General features: G+C 42.9%; 1 protein-coding gene across 1 annotated transcript; it reads left to right on the forward strand.

The window, feature by feature from the left end:
* Positions 1 to 2,517: 2,517 nt before the first annotated feature.
* LOC100299023 (placental protein 13-like) lies at positions 2,518 to 4,407 on the forward strand. Its single transcript, XM_010814976.4, has 4 exons — positions 2,518 to 2,529; positions 2,903 to 2,978; positions 3,266 to 3,591; positions 4,164 to 4,407. Exons 1-4 carry the CDS (start codon positions 2,518 to 2,520, stop codon positions 4,275 to 4,277), a joined length of 528 nt encoding a protein of 175 aa, XP_010813278.2. The 3' UTR covers positions 4,278 to 4,407.
* Positions 4,408 to 18,372: the final 13,965 nt, after the last annotated feature.

Consider the following 18,372-nt stretch of genomic DNA (forward strand, 5'->3'; position numbering starts at 1 on the left):
GTGGATGGCGACCTCTTTGCTGAACTCCACAGTTCTATCAAACCGCATCCAAGTCCCGGTCACTGCTCTCCAGGATTACTGTAATGGCCTTACGAATGGTCTTACTTTGTCCAGGTCCACGTACAGTCTATTTTCCACACAGCAGCAGAGGAGATCCTTTTAAAACACAGATGAGAACAATCCCTCGTCTGCCTCAAGCGCCCATCTCACTTACAGCAAGAGTCCTGCAATAGCCTGTGATCTACTTTTCCATCTCCTGAGTTCAACCCTCCTTCTCTCTCTCTTTACTCCAGTCACACAGTCACCCTTTCGTTCCTCGAAACTTCATGTTCTCTTTTCACATTGTGGTCTCCATGCTGATCTCTCTAACTAGAAGTTCTTCCCCAAAATACACGTGGCTCTTTTCTTGACCTCTAAGCCTTTGCTCAGTTCTCATCTCCTCAACAAGGGCCACCTTAACCAGCCTATTTGAGATTAAGCCCTTTGTGGACTGCTCTGTTCTATTAACAACATCTTTTTCAAGACACTTATTCCCTTCTAACACGTTATATATTTTACTTGTGTATTATAATTTGAAAGTTACTGCATATATTTTCCAGCTGGAGTATAAGCTCCATGGAGCAAGATTTTTATCTGTGTTTTTCCACTTATGCAGATAGTACAAAGCCTGCTGCCGATTCATCACTCAATAAGCAGTTGTCAAATGAACAGATAGATGGTTGGATCCCTTTGATTGCTTTACTAACAACCCTCTGGTTTGGGATTATGGTCATCAGATATTCTGTGTGTAAGAAGACTGGGTCTAGCAGAGGTTACACTTTTAATAAGTCCTCACAGTGGCAGAGCTTGGACTCTCATCCAGGTGCTGTGTCTCCCCAAGTCTAGGGCAGATAGGGAAATTGCCAGCAAAGATTCAGGAATAGGTTCAATGTCAAAGAAAAAGTCAGCTGCATACGGCATGGGATGGGGACCAGTTTTATGAAGAAGGGTAGCCAGGGAGCTCTCTGTTACAGCTCTATCATTGTCACTTATCAGTAGACACAAGGAATTGCACTTAGATTAAGAATATCAGCATCTCTAGTACATGAACCGTGAACTTCCAGATGTTCAAGCTGATTTTAGAAAAGGCAGAGGAACCAGAGATCAAATTGCCAACATCGCTGGATCATGGGAAAAAGAAGAGAGTTCCAGAAAAACATCTATTTCTGCTTTATTGACTATTCCAAAGCCTTTGACTGTGTGGATCACACTGAACTGCGGAAAATTCTGAAAGAGGTGGGAATACCAGAACACCTGCCCTTCCTCTTGAAACACCTATATGCAGGTCAGGAAGCAACAGTTAGACTGGACATGGAACAACAGACTGGTTCCAAATAGGAAAAGGAGTACGTCAAGGCTGTATATTGTCACCCTGCTTATTTAACTTATATGCAGAGTACATCATGAGAAACACTGGACTGGAATAAACACAAGCTGGAATCAAGATTGCCGGGAGAAATATCAATAACCTCAGATATGCAGATGATACCACCCTTATGGCAGAAAGTGAAGAGGAAGTAAAAAGCCTCTTGATGAAAGTGAAAGAGGAGAGTGAAAAAGTTGGCTTAAAGCTCAACATTCAGAAAACGAAGATCATGGAATCTGGTCCCATCACTTTATGGGAAATAGATGGGGAAACTGGAAACAGCATCAGACTTTATTTTTTCGGACTCTAAAATCACTACAGATGGTGACTGCAGCCATGAAATTAAAAGACACTTACTCTTGGAAGGAAAGTTATGACAAACCTAGACAGCATATAAAAAAGCAGACACATTACTTTGCCAACAAATGTCCGTCTAGTCAAGGCTATGGTTTTTCCAGTGGTCATGTAAGGATGTGAGAGTTGGACTGTGAAGAAAGCTGAGTGCCGAAGAATTGATGCTTTTGAACTGTGGTGTTGGAGTGTACTCTTGAGAGTCCCTTGGACTGCAAGGAGATCCAACCAGTCCATTCTAAACGAGATCAGTCCTGGGTGTTCATTGGAAGGAATGATGCTAAAGCTGAAATTCCAATACTTTGGCCACCTCATATGAAGAGTTGACTCGTTAGAAAAGACCCTGATGCTGGGAGGAATTGGGGGCAGGAGGAGAAGGGGACGACAGAGGATGAGATGGCTGGATGGCATCACCGACTCAATGGACATGAGTTTGAGTGAACTCTGGGAATTGGTGATGGACAGGGAGGCCTGGCGTGCTGCGATCATGGGTTCCCAAAGAGTCAGACACGACTGAGCGACTGAACTGAACTGAACTGACTACAGTTTGAACCCACTTCTTATTATTACAGTGGACTTTGGATAGTGTGGACTGAACACACTTTTGATGTCATAAATTTCAGAAGAATAGAGGGCAGGGCTCTATAGCCTGAGTGAAAGGGTCAGGGGTGACTCATCTCCTAATTGCATTTATAGGGCATCTTCTCCAGACAGACTCACACACACAGTTTCAACAAGGAAGAAAGGCCCAGTTGAAGACTATGAACTCCTTGGTATGAAGGATGGGAGGAAGGAATCTGATTACCTCTGCTGCTGGTGCCAGGTCACCTTGACACAAATCATTACGTGAATGCTAGTAGAGAATGGGAAAGAGTGTGTGTGTGTGAGTGGGAATCACTGGATTTGCATTATTTTATGTCCTTTTGCATATTGTTTCTCTGGGTTTGGAAGTGTTTGTATATAAAATATGTATCTGTGCCTCTGAGTGCATGTCTGGACTCGGATTAATGTCTCCTTGTTGGAGGTATACTAATGTCTCTTAGCTGTGGGAGGAGATCACGTTTTGTGTCCTGAGTCTGCTTGGGCAATGATTAGGGAGAGAGAACACTGGCTCTTCATTCACTGACGCATCCGTCTCTTCCATAGCCGAACCCCTATCAGCAGTCTGTTTCCCTGGCTGTGGGTTTCATGGTGAAGATCACGGGAAATCTTGAGTCTTCTTGTGGGTGAGTAGAGGCCGGTTTATGTCTGATGGAGGGTGAAGCACAAGGGGAGAGTGTTAGCATGTCTTGGGGACACTCATTGGAAACAGCTTGATCTTCTTTAATCATCGGAATAAGTTGAGGTGTCTCATGCAAAAGTGTGAGATTACACTTCAGGTGGGATTTCCTTCCTCTGTGTGTCTGTGTCTATGTGTGTGTGTGTGTGAGCGGGGGAGGCAGGGGAGGAAAAGAGAGAGAGAGATAGCAAAGTGAGAAAGGTAAAAATATTTTGAGAAAGAGGGCAGGGGGAAGGGGAAGGAGGGAGAGGGAGAGAGAGAGAGAAAAGGACTGTGGTTGTTCCTGAGGAAGTTTTTTTCTACAGTAAATGCCTGCCTGCAGGAGCTATCCTTTTGTCTTTGCGGGAACAACCCAGAGGTTGTGGTGGATTTCTGCATGGGTATTGAGGAAGGCAGCAACATTGCATTCCATTTCCGAGTCTACACGAACAGCATGGTGGTGATGAACAGTTTCCAGGAAGGGGGATGGCAGGAGGAAAAGAGAATGTTTTCTGACCCTTTCATGCCAGGCCAGCCATTTGAGCTTCGATTCTTGGTGCTGGAGAATGAATACAAGGTGTGTGGGCCCTCCAGGGTGTGGAGCGCCATGGCCATGTTGGGGCTGCTGTGGAGAAACACACGGAGAGTCCAACTCTGATGTGATCACAACAGACCAATTTTTTGTTTGTTTTGTATTTTTAACACATGTGCTTTTTGAAATTGAAGTATCATTGATTTACCTTACCATGTGAGTTTCAGGCGTACAACAGAGTGGTGGAGCCCCTTGTCCCTGTATAGCACAGGCATCTATACTCAGGATCTTGTGTGCTGTACTCAGTGTGTGTGCTGTACAAGTAGAGATGCTGAGGTGAACTCCACACAGCTCTTACTGTATCGGACAGTCAGCAGTGTGGAGGGAGACGTGCAGGCCCCCTGCCCTCAGGGTAAAGCAGGGATGGCAGCTCTGGAGGCGAGGAAGTGGACATGGAGGATGATTTCTACAGCACTGTATTGGCAGGATGTCCTGGAGGAGAATTTCTGCTTTGCTTTTACAGAGTAAAGAAATTTTACAGAAGGCAATGAAAGTAGGAAAGGGAAAGAGGAGGCCTAATCGTTCTGAGCTCACAAGAAATACATCTCCTTCCTTAGGTGTTTGTGAATAACGAGTCCTTCTGCCAGTTTGCCCACCGCCTGCCCATACAGTCTGTGAAAATGCTGAAGGTGAGGGGAGATACTGTGCTGACTTCAGTGGATACATTTTAAGGGGCAGAAGATCTTCCAGTGAAGATATTGATCCCATTCCACTCTTCCATAATGTGCAGGATCATGGCCACTCCCAGAAGATGCCAGCATGTGCCCCTGCCCTCACACTTATGACAGTGATAATAAAATATTCCTGATATGAACCAGGACTTGGCTCTTGCTTGTAGGGAAGACATCAAGGGCAGATTTGGCACAAAGAGAACATCGCCCCAGGTGTGGAATGGGGAGTGTGGTTTTGGAAGGGCCCAGTTGGCCAAAATGTCAAGGGCTAACCCTGAAATGGAGACAGTGAGAGTGTCTCAGCATATCATGAGGAAGGTGGTCAGGTTTGGGGCTGTTTAAGGAAGGGATATGACTTTATATGTGAGCCTCTTTTGACTTGTTTTTTCGTTCCTCAAATATTTATTGGTCCCTGTATTTGTCAGGGCTCTCCTGAGAAACTGGTGTGTGTGTGTGTATGTGTGTATACAAATGTACACACACAGAGGAATTTGATTATGGAGACTGACAATTCCCAAGATCTTCAAAGATGTAGTTCTAGTCTGAGTCTGGAAGCCTGAGACCCAGGAAGAGCCAGTGTTTCGGTTCCATTCTGAAGGCAGGAAAAATCCTCCCTTCTCTAGGCTGGCGAGCTTTTTTGTTCTGTTTAGGTCTTCAGATGATGGGAGGAAGCCCATCCACACTAGGGAGGGCAGTCTGCTTTACTCAGTCTGTGGATGCACTGAAAATAATGTATAACCCAAGACCTGACCACCAAACAGCCCAGTCAAGATGACACAGAAGATTAACCATTACAGCTCCTTTCTGTAACATACCTTTCTACATGCCAGACATTCCGTATGAACCCTATGTGATGCTGAGAGGACTAGAGAATGGTGTTGTTGGCAAAAGGAACTTGATACTGATAAGTCAAGGGTAAAGTCAGCCCGGTGGGGTGTTTGGAACTCAGGAGTTGAATGTCAGATGTTCGGGCAGATACAGCATAAACCATGGTGCGTGGCTTTCCTGGTTTCTGTCTTCCCTGGCTTAGGAACACTGGCAGCTTTCAGGGGTTATGAAGTGTGACGTAGGAGGCTGCAGCCAGATCCTTCGGACCCCTCAAGCCTGGAGGTCTTCTAGAGACAGAGGACCTAATGAGTCCCTAAGTTTCTGAGTGCCTGCAGTTTCCTAGACACTCCATATATAAAGGAAGGCTGCTTGCTTTTGTCGTCTTCAGGCCCTCTGAGCATTCTTCCCTATTTCTATACCTTGACAATGAACAACCTGTAGAGGAAAGTAAGAAACCAGTTCTTTTAGAGTAGTGTAAGAAAAGAATACAGTACTTAAGACAAAATCTAACCAAGGAGGTGCCAGACTTCTACATTGAAAATGACAAAACACCATTGATAGAAATTACAGATGAGCAACCTCAATAAATGAAGAGACATTCCATGTTTATGGGTTGGAAGACAATATTGTTAATACTATTAATTCTAAATATGTTATCCAGTGTGGTTTGAGAGATTCAGTGCACCCCCTGTCAGAATGCCAGTGGCCTCTGTGTGCAGAATGGAAAACAGATCCTAAAATTCACATGGAGCTGAAAGGGACACCAAATGGCCAAGATAGTCTGCACAAAGAACGGGTTTGGAGGATTCCCACATCTCGGTTTCAAAACTTAATACAAAGTTATGCTACGAGCTCTAAGGAAGAAAGTACAGCCTATAGGAACAGATGGATAATATAAGCAGAGTGATGGAAATTCTAAGAGAATCAAAAAGAACCCCTACAGATTAAAAAAATTTACATAAGTGAAGAATGCATTTGATGAGCCCGTTATCTAAATTAGCTATCCCTAGGAAAGAATCTCAGAGGTTGAGGGTATGTCAATAGAAACTTCGAAAACTGAAAAAAAGAAAAAAGACTGGAGAGAGATTGAATATCAAAAAACTCTGGGACAGGTACAGAAAGTGTAGCATGTGCTTAATGGGAGAACTAGATGCAGAAAAGAGAAAGGAACAGAAGAGATATTTGAAGTAATAATATCTGAGAATTTCCCACATTTATGCCAAACACCAGAACCACAGACAAAAAGAAGCTGGAGGGAAAAATCACCTGCCCACATAGGAGCGAAAATAAGAATTATATCAAACATCTCCTTAGAAACCATGCAGACAAGAGGAGAGTGGAGTGAAAGTTGAGAGAAATTTGGTGCAACCATCATGGGAAACAGTATGGTGATTTCTCTAAAAATTGAAAATGTAATTGTCATATGATCCAGCAGTTTTACATGTTGATACTTCTCAAAGGAAATAAAGACCCCCCCCCACCTCAAAAAATATACAGTAGTGGCCCCTTGGAAACAGGGGTTATGTTCGAAGACCCACAGTGGATGCCTGAAACCTTGGATAGAACCAAATCCTACATGTGTGTATGTAGTTAATCCTTGAGCAAGGGAAAGCCACTGGGGGACTTGGTTGCAGAGAATCAAGTCACCTGAAGCTGGAAGGAATAAATTCCCCCTCAGTCCAGAGTTTACAATAGATATCAGTCAATAACTTGTAGATTCTCCCAATTACTTTCTTGTCCCTCACCCTTTGGACAAGCAGTGACTGGATTCTCAACAGTATTGTACACGTTCTTGAAATGACATGCATTCCCTTTGATAATTTTGATGCATATGCATCCCACACAGAGGGCTTCCCTTTCCCATTATTTCCTTCTCTCTTTAAATAAATGTTTTTCACTGGAGTAAATTTTTTTTTAATCAATGACCTTTTTTTTTTTCAAGATTTATTTATTTATTTATAGCTGCACTGGGTCTTTTTTTTTTTTTACCTTTTTATTATTATTATTATTATTATTTTTACTTTACAATATTGTATTGGTTTTGCCATACATCAACATGCGTCCACCCTGGTGTACACGTGTTCCCCATCCTGAACCCCCCTCCCACCTCCCTCCCCATACCATCCCTCTGGGTCATCCCATTGCACCAGCCCCAAGCTTCCTGTATCCTGCATTAAACCTGGACTGGTGATTTGTTTCTTATATGATATTATACATGTTTTAATGCCATTCTCCCAAATCATCCCCCCCCTCCCTCTCCCACAGAGTCCAAAAGACTGTTCTATACATCTGTGTCTCTTTTTCTGTCTCGAATACAGGGTGTCGTTACCATCTTTCTAAATTCCATATATATGTGTTAGTATTGGTGTTTTTCTTTCTGGCTTCCTTCACTCTGTATAATAGGCTCCAGTTTCATCCACCTCATTAGAACTGATTCAAATGTATTCTTTTTAATGGCTGAGTAATACTCCATTGTGTATATGTACCACAGCTTTCTTATCCATTCATCTGCTGATGGACATCTAGGTTGCTTCCATGTCCTGGCTATTATAAACAGTGCTGCGATGAACACTGGGGTACACGTGTCTCTTTCCCTTCTGGTTTCCTTGGTGTGTATGTCCAGCAGTGGGATTGCTGGGTCGTATGGCAGTTCTATTTCCAGTTTTTTAAGGAATCTCCACACTGTTCTCCATAGTGGCTGTACTAGTTTGCTTTCCCACCAACAGTGTAAGAGGGTTCCCTTTTCTCCACATCTTCTCCAGCATTTATTGCTTGTAGACTTTCGGATCGCAGCCATTCTGACTGGCGTGAAATGGTACCTCACTGTGGTTTTGAGTTGCATTTCTCTGATAATGAGTGATGTTGAGCATCTTTCATGTGTTTGTTAGCCATCTGTGTGTCTTCTCTGGAGAAATGTCTAGTTCTTTGGCCCATTTTTTGATTGGGTCATTTATTTTTCTGGAATTGAGCTGCAGGAGTTGCTTGTATATTTTTGAGATTAGTTGTTTGTCAGTTGCTTCATTTGCTATTATTTTCTCCCATTCTGAAGGCTGTCTTTTCACCTTGCTATAGTTTCTTTTGTTGTGCAGAAGCTTTAAATTTTAATTAGATCCCATTTGTTTATTTTTGCTTTTATTTCCAATATTCTGGGATGTGGGTCATAGAGGATCCTGCTGTGATGTATGTCAGAGAGTGTTTTGCCTATGTTCTCCTCTAGGAGTTTTATAGTTTCTGGTATTATGTTTAGATCTTTAATCCATTTTGAGTTTATTTTTGTGTATGGTGTTAGAAAGTGTTCTAGTTTCATTCTTTTACAAGTGGTTGACCAGTTTTCCCAGCACCACTTGTTAAAGAGATTGTCTTTACTCCATTGTATATTCTTGCCTCCTTTGTCAAAGATAAGGTGTCCATAGGTGCATGGGTTTATCTATGGGCTTTCTACTTTGTTCCATTGATCTATATTTCTGTCTTTGTGCCAGTTCCATACTGTCTTGATGACTGTAGCTTTGTAGTAGAGCCTGAAGTCAGGCAGGTTGATTCCTCCAGTTCCATTCTTCTTTCTCAAGATTGCTTTGGCTATTCAAGGTTTTCTGTATTTCCAACAAATTGTGAAATTATTTGTTCTAGCTCTGTGAAAAACACCATTGGTAGCTTGATAGGTATTGCATTGAATCTATAGATTGCTTTGGGTGGTATACTCATTTTCACTATATTGATTCTTCCGATCCATGCCCATGGTATATTTCTCCATCTATTAGTGTCCTCTTTGATTTCTTTAATCAGTGTTTTATAGTTTTCTACATATATATATTTCTATATAAATATTTCTATTTCTATATATATAGTTTCTTTAGGTAGATATATTCCTAAGTATTTTATTCTTTTCGTTGCAATGGTGAATGGAATTGTTTCCTTAATTTCCGTTTCTATTTTCTCATTATTAGTGTATAGGAATGCAAGGGATTTCTGTGTGTTGATTTTATATCCTGCAGCTTTACTATATTCATTGATTAGCTCTAGTAATTTTCTGGTGGAGTGTTTAGGGTTTTCTATGTAGAGGTTCATGTCATCTGCAAACAGTGAAAGTTTTACTTCTTCTTTTCCAATTTGGATTCCTTTTATTTCTTTTTCTGCTCTGATTGCTGTGGCCAAAACTTCCAAAAATATGTTGAATAGTAGTGGTGAGAGTGATCACCCTCGTCTTGTTCCTGACTTTAGGGGAAATGCTTTCAATTTTTCACCATTGAGGATAATGTTTGCTGTGGGTTTGTCATATATAGCATTTATTATGTTGAGGTATGTTCCTTCTATTCCTGCTTTCTGGAGAGTTTTTATCATACATGGATGTTGAATTTTATCAAAGGCTTTCTCTGCATCTATTGAGATAGTCATATGGCTTTTATTTTTCAATTTGATAATGTGGTGTATTACATTGATTGATTTGCAGATATTGAAGAATCCTTGCATCCCTGGGATAAAGCCCACTTGGTCATGGTATATGATCTTTTTAATATGTTGTTGGATTCTGATTGCTAAAATTTTATTAAACATTTTTGCATCTATGTTCATCAGTGTGCACTGGGTCTTTGCTGCTGCGTGCGGGCTTTTTCCCATTGCAGGGAGCAGGGGCTGCTCTCTAGTTTTGGTGCGAGAGCTTCTCATTGCAGTGGTTTCTCTTGTTGAGGCTCCCAAGCCCTGGGGCACAAGCTCAGTAGATGTGGGGCACAGGCTTAGTTGTCCTGTGGCATGTGGGGTCTTCCCACACCAGCGTTCAAACCTGTGTCCCCTGCATTGGCAGGCAGATTCTTTACCAGGGAAGCCCTGGAGTGAGTTTTTTTCTTTTTTATATTTTTACATCCTCAGTTCTTGAGTTTCAGATGTTAGAAAATAATACAAGAATGGTATTTCAGAAAGGGTCCTCCCTTTCTGACAGTTTGCCCCAGGCATGTGCCAGTGATTCAACTAAAGGTTTTACATATACTAGCTCATCTGTTCCTGAGAACATCCTAGGAAGTAGGACTTTCTGATAATCCTCCTTGTGCCAAGGAAACTGAGACCAGGGGAGTTTAATGAATCTTAAGGTCTCACTGTTAGGAAGGAACCAAATCAGTACTGAATCCAGGCAGCTGACTTCTGAACCTGTGCTCTTAATCTGATGTGAGGGGCCAACTCAGTGGAAAAGACCCTGATGCTGGGAAAGACTGAAGGCAAAAGGAGAAGAGGGCAGCAGAGGGTGAGATGGTTAGATAGCATCAGTGACTCAATGGACATGAATCTGAGCAAACTCCAGGAAATAGTGAAGAACGGGGAGCCTAGCGTGCTGCAGTCGTGGGGTCACAAAGAGTTGAACACAACTTAGTGACTGAAGAACAGCAAGAGTCTGCCCTTTGATGTCTAACCTGCTGCACCCCTGGGAACCATCGTAGGGCGGGAGCCCACACCTGGCCTTGCCCCTCATCCACTCTCGTCTCTCCTGGCAGGTCCCGTACACACGGGATGGGTCCTTGACTGTCGGATCTTCGTTGACAATCAAAGGGAAACCTGCCATTTCTTTCAGGTGGGTACGATATATATAGCCCATGGGTGTGGAGATGGAGGAGGACGGAGAACACTAGAGTGTGAGTGGGGATGGCCACTTCATGGGTGAGTGATGTTCAAGCGTGTACCCAGCCTCAGGGACACAGTGCAGGCGCAGGACCGCTGGCAGGTCTCGGGGGCTGGGAGAAGGCTCAGGACTTTGGCTCTTTACCAAGGGACGTAGAACGTCCAGAAGATGCAGGCCCAGGCCAGTGACTGCTGCTCAGCTTGAATCTTGGGCCAAGTACCAGGGCATCCCGCCTCCCTGGGCAGGGTGAGCTGAGGAAGCAGGTCCCCGGGAAGAAGGATGACAGCATCCCCAGGAAGGCCTGCCTTCCACCAGGAAGGAGCTGGGAGAGGAGGGGTGTGTGTGTGTGTCCAGTGTGGGTTCCCACACAAAGCTGTAACTGGTTGTTTGTTCTAAGGATGTATACTGTATATCAAGCCCCTGCCTGGCTTTGTGCAAAATGCATGGGAGAAATTAAAGAGAGAAAATGACCAAGTCAGCACTTGAAATTTTTAATTAAAGACAGAGAACCATAGAAAACTGACCTTAAAGAATATCTTTTTTCTTGTATCCAAACAATTGCAAGTTTTTTTCCAATTTATGTGGTCAGAAACCTAGGTCTTTATGTTTGGAAATGAGTTGTCAGCGTTTTAGACTGAGGAGGACAGAATTTATTGTTAGAACAAGCACAGTTATACCCATGGATGCAGTGACCTGATTCTGGTTTTGATGTTCCAGTTAATCATTGCAGAATAATAAATCTCCTGAAAATATATTGGTTTAAAGCAATGATTTATTATCTCTCCCAGTTTTTCAGGTTTATTGCACTCATATGGGTAGCATGTGGCTTTAGTCAGATTATGGTGGGAAATCCAGTTTAATTTAAATCTGCTTTTAATTGGGTTTTGATATGGTTAAATATTGAGTCTAACATATTGCTACTTGTTTTCTATTTGTCTCAGCTATTGTTCCCACCTTCCCCTTTTCTCTGCCATCTTTTAAATTAATCAAGTTTTATCATTGTTTTATCTTCTTTGTTGGCTGTTGAGCTAAAAACCTTCATTTTGGTATTTTAGTGGTTCTTCAGGATTTTTAGTGTACATGTTTAATTACACAATCTATCTCAAATGATATACCACCTTATAAGCAGTATAACTTTACAATAGCATATTTTCACTTCTCTCCTCTAACATATGCTATAATTCTCATGTGTTTTATTTTTGTTTTTTCTTTTTAATTGGAGGATAATTGCTTTATAGTGTTGTACTGGTTTCTGCTGTACAACAACGTCAATCAGTCCCAAGTATATGTAGAAGCCCCCTCCCTCCCTCCTGAGCCTCTCCCCCTGCCCATCCCGTGCCTCTAGGTCATCACAGAGCTGCGAGCCGAGTTCCCTGTGTTATACAGCAACTTCCCAGGGCTCTCTCTCAGTCTTCACTTTATTTTTATATGTTATAAGCTCTGCAAGGCATTGTTATAATTTCTCTTTAACAATTATATTTACCGATGTAACAGCCATCTCCACTGCTCTTCATTCTTTTGTGTAACTCCAGATTTCTAACTGGTGTCCTTTTCCTTCTGCCTGAAGGACGTACTTTAACATTTCTCCAGAAGGGGTTTGTTACTGGTGACCTTTTCTGAAAAAGTCAAGGTTTCACCATTGCCTTTGAAAGATACCTTTCCTAGATTGAAAAAGTACACTTCAGATTCTGTTGGAGAATTCAAATGTAACCTGTGCATCAGATGATATCAAGGGAGTTTTCTGGAACATTGTAGTGGTAGTTGTGATTATGTTTTCAAGGTCCTTATCTGTTAAGATAAATTCTGGAGTGTTTATATCAAAAATGATAGTATGACTGAGATTTATTTTAAAATTCGCCCCCCCCCTCCGCAAATAAGTGGGAGGAACAATGAAACAAGAATATTCATAATTAAAGTGGGAGAGTAGGTACATAGGCATTATTTATATTATTCTTTCTTGTGAGAATTAATAAAGGAAAAAACCTCACTAAAATGAAGTTGGGCAGCCAGAAGAGGGAGCTCTTACGCATGTGCCACTGGCTGTCTCATAGATCCCAGCAGGAAGAGATGTACCTCACCTCTCTGGCAAAAGTGACCTTACTTTAGGACCCCCGGCGGGAGGAAGAAAGATTTTCTCTCTGCCTGGAATCAGCTCAGCCAATGAAAATACACTGTACTTTAAACTCTCAGTTTCCTCCAATGGACTCTTTGTTTATACTAGCTCCTCGAAACTTTCCCTTTTCCTCAGTAAGAGTTTCCTTTCCTTTTTCTTAAAAAAAAAAAAATTTTTTTTTTTTTTTGGTCATGCCATATGGCATGTGGGACCTTAGTTTTCTGATCAAGGATCGAACCCATTCCCCTGCATTGGAAGCTCAGAGTGTTAACCACTGGACCTCCAGGGAAGTCCCTCTTTCTTTCTTTCTTTTTTTTAATTACTTACTTGGTCGTGCTAGGTCTTTGTTGCAGCAGGCGGGATGTTCCATTTTGTTATGCCCTGCTGGGGTCTTTAGTTGTGGCACGCAGGGCCTTTTACTTGCAGCCCTCGAGCTCTTAATTCGGGAGCATGGAATTTTAGCCACTGGACCACCAGAGAAGGCCCCTCCTCTCTTGTTCTTTATGAGCTTGCCTGTGGTTCACCAGAGCTGCGTGTTTTGGATCGGACTTCCTTTGGTGCTTCTGAATAAGTCTGTTTGGCAGGTAAAATAACTGGCTGTTTTATTGTTTGAGGTTAACATTCTTCTTCTTTTGGTGCTTGTTGGAAATTTTTCATTAGAGAATGAGGGAAAGCAGTTAGAATCACTGCTTTCCTGTTCTAGATATGGAAATGTTGCTCAGCAACCCCTCAAAAAAAATAAAATAAAATGTGATGATTGTTACAAAGGGTAGGTACAGGGCTTTGAGGGCTAATTCTAGGATGGGTTGACCTGGCCAGGGAGGTCAAGAAAGATTTTCCTGAAGGAGATTGTTTAGGCTCTGAGAAAAGAGTAACAGTTAGCTAGGATAAAAGAGAAGAATTTACAGGTGGAAAAGCAGTTTGTGCAAAAGTGTAATCAGCATGACAAACGTAAAGAACATAGCATGGTGGGCGTAGAAAGCGTGAGAGGGACTTCCCTCATAGTCAGGGGTTAAGAATCCACCTGCCAGTGCAGGGGGCACGGGTTCCATCCCTGGTTCAGGAACTAAGATCTCACTTGCCATGGAGCAACTAAGCCTGCAAGCCACAACTATCGAAGCCCTGACTCCGTGGCTGTTTTTGTTGTTTAGTCCTCAGTCATGTCTGACTCTTCGTGACCCCAAGGACTGTAGCCTGCCTCTGTCAATGGGATTTCTCAGACAAGAATACTGGAGTGGGTTGCTCTTTCCTTCTCCAGGGGATCGTCCTGACCCAGGGATCTGACCTGAGTCTCCTGCACTGGCAGGTGGATTCTTCACCACTAAACCACTGGGAATCCCACAGTTTTAATGGGCTCACTCTCTAGAGCCTGTGCTTAATACCACTTCATTTAAGACAGGGAAATCTGGGTTCAGACTGGCTGGGTGCAAATCTAATTTTGCCACTTGATGTGAATAACATGAGTAACAAGTTACTTAAGTTTTCTGTTCTTTAAGGTAGGGGTCCTCCACCACCAGGCCAAGGACTGGTACCAGGCCACAGCTCACAGATAATGTGAGCTATCTCTCACATTACCACCTGAACTCCACGCCTTGTCAAATGAGTGGCAGTGTAATAAATGCAATGTGCTTGAATCAGCCCAAACCATCCCACTCCTCCCCGCCCACCGTCTGTAGAAAAATGGTTTTTCACAAAACTGGTCCCTGGTGCCAAAAAGGTTGGGGACTGCTGCTTTAGGGTCTTCATCTGTAAAGCCCAAACAACAGTAGACCTGCAGTACACAGTTTCTATGAAGATTAAAGGAAATATATGAAATCACCTTAAAATTGTGTGTGGCACAAAGAAAGTACCCAACTGATATTAACTCTTATCCTGAAACTGTGAGAGTGTTGTCTTCTCTAGTAAATAAAATGATCACAGGATGCTGGTTTCAGAGCTTTGAGTCATTTAAAGCAGTTAGATTTTACAAATTTAATTTGTGCAAGTAGACTTGTATGAAAAGATCTCCTGGTATGCCTGCTAGATTTTTAATGAAGGGAGTGTTTATATATATATTTTTAGATGCAAGCATTCTTAAAGCTTTAAATTGTATTATCAACTTCTACATGGAGTAACTTTTCTAAGTGGATTAACTTTTCCAGGCAAGGAGATCAAATCAGTCAATCTTAAAGGAAATCAATCCTGAATGTTCATTGGAAGGACTGATGCTGCAGCTGAAGTGACAATGCTTTGGTCAGGTGATGCAAAGAGTTGGAAAAGACCCTGATGGTGAGAAAGACTGAAGGCGGGAGGAGAAGGGGACTGACAGAGGATGAGATGGTTGGATGGCATCATCAACTCAATGGACATAAGCTTCAGCAAGCTCTGGGAGATGGTGAAGGACAGGGAAGCCTGGCGTGCGGCAGTCCATGGGGTTGCAAAGAGTCAGACACGACTGAGCCACTGAACAACAGCAAGAGTGAGGACACATTCTTTCATCCAAATAAAAACAGAGCTGATGAGATTCAGTCTTACTTGCTTTGAAAGGTGATTGATACACTTAATCTCCTAGCTAACTTTAGCCTAAGGTGCTTATCAAATCTCCTCCCTTTGCCAAGCACCAAGCTCCAATTTTTATACCTTTCACAAGATTTCTAGGTGTTAAACTCTGCTCTTGCTTAAGAATTGGCAACTAATACATAACTCATATTTAAATTTCCCCCAATTGTCCAAAAACATGTCTTTTATAGCAAATTTTAAGCCCAGCATCCAGTCAGATTCTGCGCATTCCATTGGGTTCCTATATCCCTTTAGCCTCTTTTTGTTGTTGGTTTTCACTTACTCAGGCACGTCCGACTCTTCGCAACCCCATAGTGGCATTGCAGGCTTCCCTGTCCTTCACCATCTCCTGAAGTTGGCTCAAACTCATGTCCATCATGTTGACGATGCCATCCAACCATCTCATCCTCTGTCAGTCCCCTTCTCCTCTTACCCTCAGTCTTTCCCAGCATCAGGGTCTTTTCCAATGAGTTGGCTCTTCTCATGAGGTGACCAAAGTATTGAGTTTTAGCTTCAGCATCAGTCCTTCCAATGAACACCCAGGACTGATCTCCTTTAGGATGGACTGATTGGATCTCCTTGCAGTCCAAGGGACTCTCAAGAGTCTTCTTCAGCACCACAGTTCAAAAGCATCAATTCTCTGGCACTCAGCTTTCAGGAAAGCATCTGCCGGAGTTGCAGGAGACCTGAATTCAATCTGGTTTGGGAAGCTCCCCTGGAGAAGAAAATGGCAACCCACTCCAGTATTCTTGCTTGGAGAATCCCATGGACAGAGGAGCCTGGCAGGCTGCAGTTCATGGGATTGAAAGAGTCGGACACGACTTGGTGCTGTCTTTCCTTTTTCTTTATGATCCAATTTTCACCTCCATACACTGGAAAAAAACCATAGCTTTGACTTGATGGACCTTTGTCAGCAAAGTCATGGTTCTGCTTTTTAATACGCTTTCTAGTTTTATCATAGCTTTTCTTCCAAGGAGCACGTGTCTTTTAATTTCATGGCTGCAGTCATCATCTGCAATGATTTTGGAGTCCAGGAAAATAAAGTCTGTCACTGTTTCCATTGTTTCTCCATCTGTTTGCCATGAAGTGATGGGATCCAATGCCACGATCTTAGTTTTTTGAATGTGGAGTTTTAAGCCAGCTTTTTTACTCTCCTCTTTCACCTTCATCAAGAGGCTCTTTAGTTCCTCTTTGCTTTCTGCCTTTAGGATGGTGTCGTCTGCATATCTGAAGTCATTGATATTTAGCCTCTTTCAATCGAGAACACTCTACTGCCTTGTTGTACCATTTTTGTTAAGTTTCCAGGAGTGTTCTATCAGTAAGGGCTTGTGTACCCATGGCCAAGAAAGACAAACTCTGTTGGGGGATGTTTGTAGTAAAGTAAGGGTTTATGCAGGGCATCCAGGCAGGGAGTGGGAGACAAACCCTTACATTTGGTCCAACCTGGTCTTTGACTTAGGGGGTTTTATAAAGGGGATGGAGAAGGCAATGGCACCCCACTCCAGTACTCTTGCCTGGAAAATCCCATGGATGGCGGAGCCTGGTAGGCTGCAGTCCATGGGGTCGCTAAGAGTCGGACACGACTGAGTGACTTCACTTTCACTTTTCCCTTTCACGCATTGGAGAAGGAAATGGCGGCCCACTCCAGTGTTCTTGCCTAGAGAATCCCAGGGATGGGGGAGCGGGGGAGCCTGGTGGGCTTCCGTCTATGGGGTCGCACAGAGTCGGACACGACTGCAGCGACTTAGCAGCAGCAGCAGCATAAAGGGGAAGAATGCAGAGACAAGGATTAATTATCATCTTGTGACATTCCTGAATGTAATTTCAGGAATCAGGATGTGTCTGGTTATGATTCTCTGGCCATGTGGTCCATAGCTCTGGGATTTCTTAGCTCATTTTGCTCCAGAGAAACAACCTGCATTTATACCTTAATACTGATATCTGTAACAGCAATGTTAGTACATTAAAGATGTTATCGAAAACAGCAGTTACAGCCATCTGACTCTGGTGGAGTAGTGTTCAGTTAGCACAGGATTGCAGTCCAAGGGGACAAGAAAGAAGTTTTGAATAGAGAGATTAATCAGAAACTTGGTAAGGAGACTTGGTTTTAGAGGAATTTGGTTTCAATGCCCCCGCCTGTTTTAAGTTCCCCTGAATCTTTGAGGAAACAAGACAACAATTGCTCTAGCTAATTCTTGCTGAAACAGGTCATCGTCCTGCCTCAGTCTGGGGAATTGACCCTGCTTTGGGGTCTTCCATGTTCCAAGTACTGGATCTGAGTCTTTCATGATTTAAGGCTTTTAGTCCCTTGGTCCACCCTTTCGGGGCAACAGACCCAATTATGAGGAAGTGAAAGAGTGATGACTGGAAATTTAATAAGTTTCGGAAAGCAGATCTCATTCCCTGAGGAAAGAAGGAGAATAATCCTGAAGAACAGGCTGGCCTGGGCACTTCTGGGGAGACTTGTTTTAAGCCTGATAGGCAGTTGTCTAATTTTATCTAAGTAGGTCTAACTTTGTAATCTGGCCACTAACATATAAAACACGTATGGCTACTGAACATACGTGTCCTTTTTCTGCTAAAATCCAATCTAAAGCAGTTGTCTAGTACTATTCATGATAAAAAATCTAGTGGTTTATTCTGAGGGGCTGTAGCTTAAGCTCTATCATTGTCACTACTATTCTTTCTTATTGTATTTATTTTTGGCTGTGCTGGGCCTTCACTGTGGCTCTTGGGCTTTCTCTGGTTGCAGTGAGCGGGGCCTGCTGTCTTGTTGCAGAGCGTGGCTGTAGAGCGCAGGCTCAGTAGTTGTGGCATTCGGCCTTAGCTGCCCCATGGCATGTGGAGTCTTCCAGGACCAGGGATAGAACCCGAGTCCCTTACATTGGCAGGCGGATTCCCACTGAGCCACCAGGGAAGTCAGTTACTACTGAAAGTTACTACTATTCTTAAGTAAGGGAAAGATTTTATTGTTACCTTGAGACTATAATGCTTAGTTGGCAGCTGCTGGC

This window comes from Bos taurus, chromosome 18, assembly GCF_002263795.3.
Source record: "Bos taurus isolate L1 Dominette 01449 registration number 42190680 breed Hereford chromosome 18, ARS-UCD2.0, whole genome shotgun sequence".
Classification (NCBI taxonomy): domain Eukaryota; kingdom Metazoa; phylum Chordata; class Mammalia; order Artiodactyla; family Bovidae; genus Bos; species Bos taurus.

Excerpts from the sequence above, each read along its gene's own strand:
- LOC100299023 (XM_010814976.4), top strand. Across the intron at positions 2,979-3,265 it reads GGGAAATCTTGAGTCTTCTT|GGAAGGGGAAGGAGGGAGAG; the intron begins GTGGGTGAGTAG and ends AAGAGGGCAGGG. Across the intron at positions 3,592-4,163 it reads TGCTGGAGAATGAATACAAG|GTGTTTGTGAATAACGAGTC; the intron begins GTGTGTGGGCCC and ends CTCCTTCCTTAG.